General features: G+C 40.1%; 1 protein-coding gene across 3 annotated transcripts in view; it reads left to right on the top strand.

The window, feature by feature from the left end:
- Positions 1-324: 324 nt before the first annotated feature.
- The window catches only part of LOC119735907 (fibropellin-1-like), a 29,254-nt gene continuing 23,578 nt past the window's right edge, over positions 325-6,000 (top strand). For 2 of the 3 annotated variants that reach the window (XM_038209855.1, XM_038209854.1), the window contains exons 1-3: positions 326-507; positions 3,076-3,154; positions 5,044-5,181. In XM_038209855.1, coding sequence (XP_038065783.1) covers positions 379-507; positions 3,076-3,154; positions 5,044-5,181 — 346 coding nt within the window. In that variant the 5' untranslated portion in view covers positions 326-378. Of the gene's footprint in view, positions 508-3,075; positions 3,155-5,043; positions 5,182-6,000 lie in introns of all 3 variants that reach the window. The other variant, XM_038209853.1, reaches the window with a different exon arrangement.

Genomic DNA, 6,000 nt, shown 5'->3' with positions numbered 1-6,000 from the left:
ACTTTTAAACACTGCATGCTACCTGCGCGCATCAACCTGTGAAAGAGAGTCCTTGAGTTTGTGAAAAGATCATTGTTATCAGAGGCCATCCATTCTCAAAGCTTGGCGACGTTTGCAGTTCGGCTTCATTTGTGGCTGAAAAAAAATATTCAAAAGTAAGGCATTTATTTATCGGCAAAATGGAACAATAACTCCAAATTCATATTGTAGGATGAACTATTCCAGGAGCATTTGTTCAGCCTGTAATAAACAGGGGTCTCTAAGTCAGGGCCCTATTATATCTCCCTTAACCGAAACTGAAATTCAAGTCGAGTTTTTGAAAACCTCTCCGGTGTTTTACGCGGAACTGACTGTACAGACTTTAGACATGGCGTATTGATGCAGTCTTTAATTTACTCTAGTACTAGTACTCGACATGTAGCGGGAATGATTCGTCTTTTTCTTCTCGTCCTGGCCGTGTGCCTGGGCGGCTCTACCGCCTTACCAAAGAGTGGTGTGTACGAAAAGGTAACTTGCCGAGAATGTGTAGTGTATAACCAACTGCTATAGCTTTCGTGGGCAAAAAGTGCAATGTTAGTCCATAGGCTTATACTATAATACACCATAACGAGGGACAGTTCTACTTCATCGAAATTGAACGATACAATTAAGTTAACGTGTGTGGGTGACTTTTTTTACCAGAACAATTTCCTGAAATATTTTCGTATTATATGTCCCCGCTTGTTGCCAAAGAAAGAGTTCAACAGATAGGAAATTATTTACTTCTTTGAACGTTTTCTAATCATAACAAGGCGTGTACTGAATGAAATGCCCAAATGTGAATTGGGAGTTTCGTTTTCATCATGTCCAGTTCACTCTAAAATTTGGTCAACAATTAGAACCCGCGGTAGAAGTTGACGTAAAAACATTTATAAGGAGAAGACATTACTAATTTTGAAAAAGAAAAGAAAAAGAACTTCGCGTTTGTTGAATTACAAACGCAGAGTGATCAGGCAGCTAGCACTTATTGATGGGTTTATCATGCCATTTTGTGTTAGCCATTTTTCAACTTAATATTTCCATGAAAGGTTTGACAGCCACTTCCGTTCGCAAGTTATATTAAATTCTAATGCTAAGTTCCCGTATTGCCAGAAGTACAGGTCAAGCGGATTGTGCCCCAGATTGCAAAGTTTTGTGTCCAAGGCACCATCTACCACCTCATTAAAACACAGCACATGAACACAGTACTCTTCAATTCAAAAGATATAGTTACTATTTTTGGTCACCCAATTTTGTCAAATTTTGACCTTAAATTACTTATAATTTGATATATGATGACGTCATGGTGACGTCACAAATATTTGAACATCTTCGGAACATGGTTCAAGCTCATAACAGGTCTCATCCTCTTCCCTTGTCCCGTTCACAAGCCAGTGGTTTTCTTTTGATTCCTGGCTCGTATTTGCATTCTGAATTCACCTAACTTTGACCTTCCGGTTAACCCGGAAGGAAAGGTCAGGCGACTTGGTTCAAAAACGTATAGTCTATCCGATAATAATGTGTGAATATGATTGTTCATTTAGTTTATGAGTCATAAATGAACGAAGATGGTCACTTTTCTAAAATCGTAATGTGCACACCACACGATCAAGGCTAGGCCTAATGTTTGTTCAAAGCAATAAATTCATTACCATGTACCGTTTAGAAGAAAAGTTGCGACTTTTGTATATGGTTTATCAGATATATGAAGATGTATAAAGATGAACATTATCTTACTACAGGTTACACGGTAATTGTAACAAAAATTGTTTGAATGGAGATATTTATCAAGTTCGGACTAAATAATGCAAAATCCTAAAATATGCCCGTTTGTACGTGACTCCATAAGTGACCCGTCCCAACAAAATTAGGCACAACTAACAGGCCTTTTCATGGAATCTTATACAATGCAAATCAATAGGAGCAATCAACCTTTTCATTCATATTATATCTGCACGTAGGCGTAACACTGGGTTAATATACTTTATTGAAGGTCAAAACACGCACTCCGAACTGCATGCAAGAATTAAAGTGAAAATGTGGCCTTAACAAGATTCGTTTCGTGGGATCCGGCCACACTTGAACTTGAAGTTTGAGCTTTAAATTCCAAATTAAGTTGGCATCACCCACACGTTATTCCTTATTCCAAGAATGACTTATCTAAAATATTTGGTTTCCTACTTTCACAAAAAAACCCGCTGTTTTAATTGGGTAGCCAACTAATATAGGTTTTCATGGCCAATATAGGTTTTCATGGCCAATTATTCAACTTCCTTTTGAAAGACAGTGTTCCCTGAAATACAGCGTCTCGTGACGGTATTAAAATGTCATTAAAATTCTTTGAAGCAAGTTGCAAGAGGTGCATCAAAAATTCAATGTCATCAATTTACCAAATATTATTTTTCTCCTTCACATGTTCAGCATTCAAAGTTGCCCAAAACGTAGTGTTTTGAATCCAGTTAAATGCATTGCGTAGGCCCTTTGCATTAACGAAGAAACTCATTCTAACTCAAGTTCATGGGCTAGGCTGACTCTCTGTTAAAGCAAGTAAGACATGTCAACCTCCTGCCACTACGGTGCAGTGAATGGTTTGGATAGGGAAATGCTAGTTAAAGCTTTCTAGATTAAAAAAAAACGCCAACGAAAAACTGTCAGACACTCTAGAAGCATCAGGAGACTGCATTCCAGATTTATGTTTTTTTTGTGTGTGAAACAGTAAGTGCTTTATATTGATATCATTGTATATCTATCGCACTCACAGTTTTATGGAATCAACAGCCAACGGACCTTCCCAAATCCTCCAGTTGTGAATTGAAATCGCTTAATCCAGAAACAACATTTTCAAATAGAGTAACACTCACATAACTCAATTAAGCAACTTGCCGAAGGTGTGTCTGTGTCTGACCTATAATATACAAACAGTAGTAAATATTACTGTACTTGATATGCCTGATGTCTATTAACTTTGATGCTATTCCACATAGAGCACATTGTTAACACTTGGATAATGTTGACCTGCAATGACCTCTGTGATTCGTCCACCTGTTGTCGTTTCAGAATGAATTCTACCGAGACTTGGAATTGTTGGAGCGTGTTTTAGAGGACGACAGCGGGCTGGATAAGCTTCAATCCAGAGGTAGGCATTCCCTACAAGCATCGACAATAAACATCACCCGTATGTCAATTCCAATTTGTCGAAGAGCCCATGCAGTAAATCTTTACAAGATAAGCTTCCTACTTGTTAAACAAATACTAGCGCTAGCGCCCTATGGTTCCAAAATGTCCTTTTCAGTTAAACATATGACAATGACGATAGAATTTGCATATGCAATGCAAAAATTATGTGAGCTCCGGTACTTTGAATCGCGGGACCAAGACGAAGAACGCAACGTCTTCAATAGAGTTGTAATCGAAAGAAAACCAATTCAATCGCTAGTCCCGTCACCAGTAACGAAGGATGGCCACAAGTTGAACATTGAAATAATTTCTTCGCAGCCATGGGCGTAGTCAGGATCAGTTTCTAGAGGGGGTGGGGGCAAAGCACATTTCCCCCCGAAATTCCTGTACTTTTTCAGCATATTCTCGATTTATCATTTTTCGAAGACGGGCAAGGACATTTGGCCGCCCCAACCCATTAAGTTAACAGCAATATGACTTCGCGCTCCCTTTTTTTCTCCTTTTTTGTGTTTTTTTTCCAGAGGGAGGGCGGGGGGCGCCCCCTTGCCCCCCTTGCGATGCCCATGTTCGCAGCTTATTTGAAGTCTTGTCATTTGAATCGAGATGCTGACCACTGGGTGACCATGAATACACCTTGAGTCCCCCATGCTTTGTCTTATATTTTGCATGTACTCCGACTCTGGGATGAGCGAGCTTGTATTTGGGTCGAACTTAAATGGGATGTCTTACTGAACTGATCGGGCAAACCTTTTCGAAGCAAAAACTCAAAGAGTCCGCTGTTAATGACATGAATTTAACACAAGCATAATTTCCCGCGAGAAAGAATCACACACTGAAGTGACGCTAAACCTTATTGGAGAGAAGTGTGGCCATCTTGTTGAAAGAGTTTTCAACTTTTAAAATGATACCAAACTTACACTTTCTCTCGCCAAGCTCCCTCCAACAAAAAAAAACCCAACAAATAATAATGATAACAAGTATAATTATTTACTAAATTTGCAGAAACAGGCTGTGAAATTAACCTACTGAAATTCGTCATTGTTGATTTTTTTTTTACCATGAGAAGACGGCCTCGGCGGGGGATTTAGGACAAATATACGCAGTGCACAGCATAATAGACGCGTAACCATATGCTATTGAATGGCTACATGTACTTTACATTGCGTGTGAGTGGTGCAGCCCCATTCAGGCAACTTGGCAAAATGATATCCATTAAATTCTTTAAAGGACAAAACAGTGGCCTCGAGTTTTGAAAGCATGCAACCCTATGGGGGAGGGGGGTTTGCTTGAAGATACAGCCCAACATTGCGCTTGCAATCGTTGGCACGTCTGTACCGCAACAAAATGGCTTGAAAGGGCTCATGTAATGTATTTTTTTATGCAATCCTCTGTGTCCCAATCAATTTTCGTTTTGCCATTTTTAAAGGGTATTTGGTTCCCTTTCTGGTTGTTATGCTTATGCGAATTTCCATATTCATGAGTAACCTTTATGATGGGCTGGACACCATCTTCCTATGGTGGCGCTATTCAAACAGCAAACTTTCGGACTATAATTGGCGGTCTTCAAGGCGGCCCAATTACACACACGAGGCGCGCCAACAACGGCACATGTCGAAAAAAAGGGTACCCGAGCTCGTGAAAAAAACTATCATTAGGAAATGTTGCGTTGCAAAGTACATATTCGTCCCTGTACCCATTTTCACCGTCCCGAAAAGACAATGTCTTTTACTTCGAGAACTAGTTTCGAAAGAAATTGTGTGGCCCGCCTTTGCTTTTAAAACCTTCATGCGGTTGTAATCCGAAGAACACCGTAACCATTAAACCACATTGCAATATTATATCTTGCAGATACACAGGAGTCTACAAAGCTGGATATTATCGGCAAGCCTACGATTCAAACCACCCAGTTTAAAAAAGGCAAACCTTCCCGAGCGGTGGACGGAAATACCGACGGAGTTTATGCTCATAACTCATGCACACTTACACGTAAGAAAACTGGTTTTGTTTTAACACGACTGCATTAAGGCCAAAAAAAAAGTCTCCGGTTTCTGGTATGGAGCTTGCCCCAAAAGTGGTGCGGCGACGCGGCTTTTTTTTTTTTTTTACCTGTTTTTTTTTTTTTTTTTTGGCTTCAAATGTCGGCTGATGACTGCAAATGGTGCCCGACTAAACTTAGTGCAAATATATGGGAGTCCAGAGAGGCCACATAAAGCTTATTCTCGATCATAACCCCATCTCAAAACACGTTAAAATTGTGCAGCAGCAGAATTCCAGTCAAACCAGTGAGTTTGGCGGTTTTGAGACATCATCTTTTATTGAAAAAAAAACTTTTTCATTTTGCCGACGCGCATGGCTACGGCGACGCGCGCGCATACCAGAAACCGGAGACTTTTTTTTTTGGCCTAAGGTGGCTTACTTTATTTTCCTTGCTTTATGCTTCATTGGATATTCATTGTTTCTTCTTTTTACTTCTAAAGTGCTTCAGATTATGAGCTCAAACCAATGTTTGTCTGATCTCCAGTTTTGACCATGTCATTCCGAGAACGGCTTTCGAAGGAAACACAGAAAGGGCACCGATATGTAGCTCTCAGTAATTATACAAAAAAACAAAAACAAATCTGCAGAGAGTTTGCCACAAAAGCATGTACACCTCGGCAGTTCTCTGAGTGGTTTCCTCCCTCTGAGTACAGGAGCACGTTTTGGCGGCCCTTGAACTGGAACATGTTTCTGACGTCACAGCCGTGACCTGAAACATGTTTCCTGTGAACGGCAAAAACGACTGACCGGAAAATTGTTCAGGACGTC

The sequence above is a fragment of the Patiria miniata genome, unplaced genomic scaffold, assembly GCF_015706575.1.
Source record: "Patiria miniata isolate m_02_andy unplaced genomic scaffold, ASM1570657v1 HiC_scaffold_29, whole genome shotgun sequence".
NCBI lineage: Eukaryota > Metazoa > Echinodermata > Asteroidea > Valvatida > Asterinidae > Patiria > Patiria miniata.
This window is presented reverse-complemented; position numbering and strand designations above follow the sequence as displayed.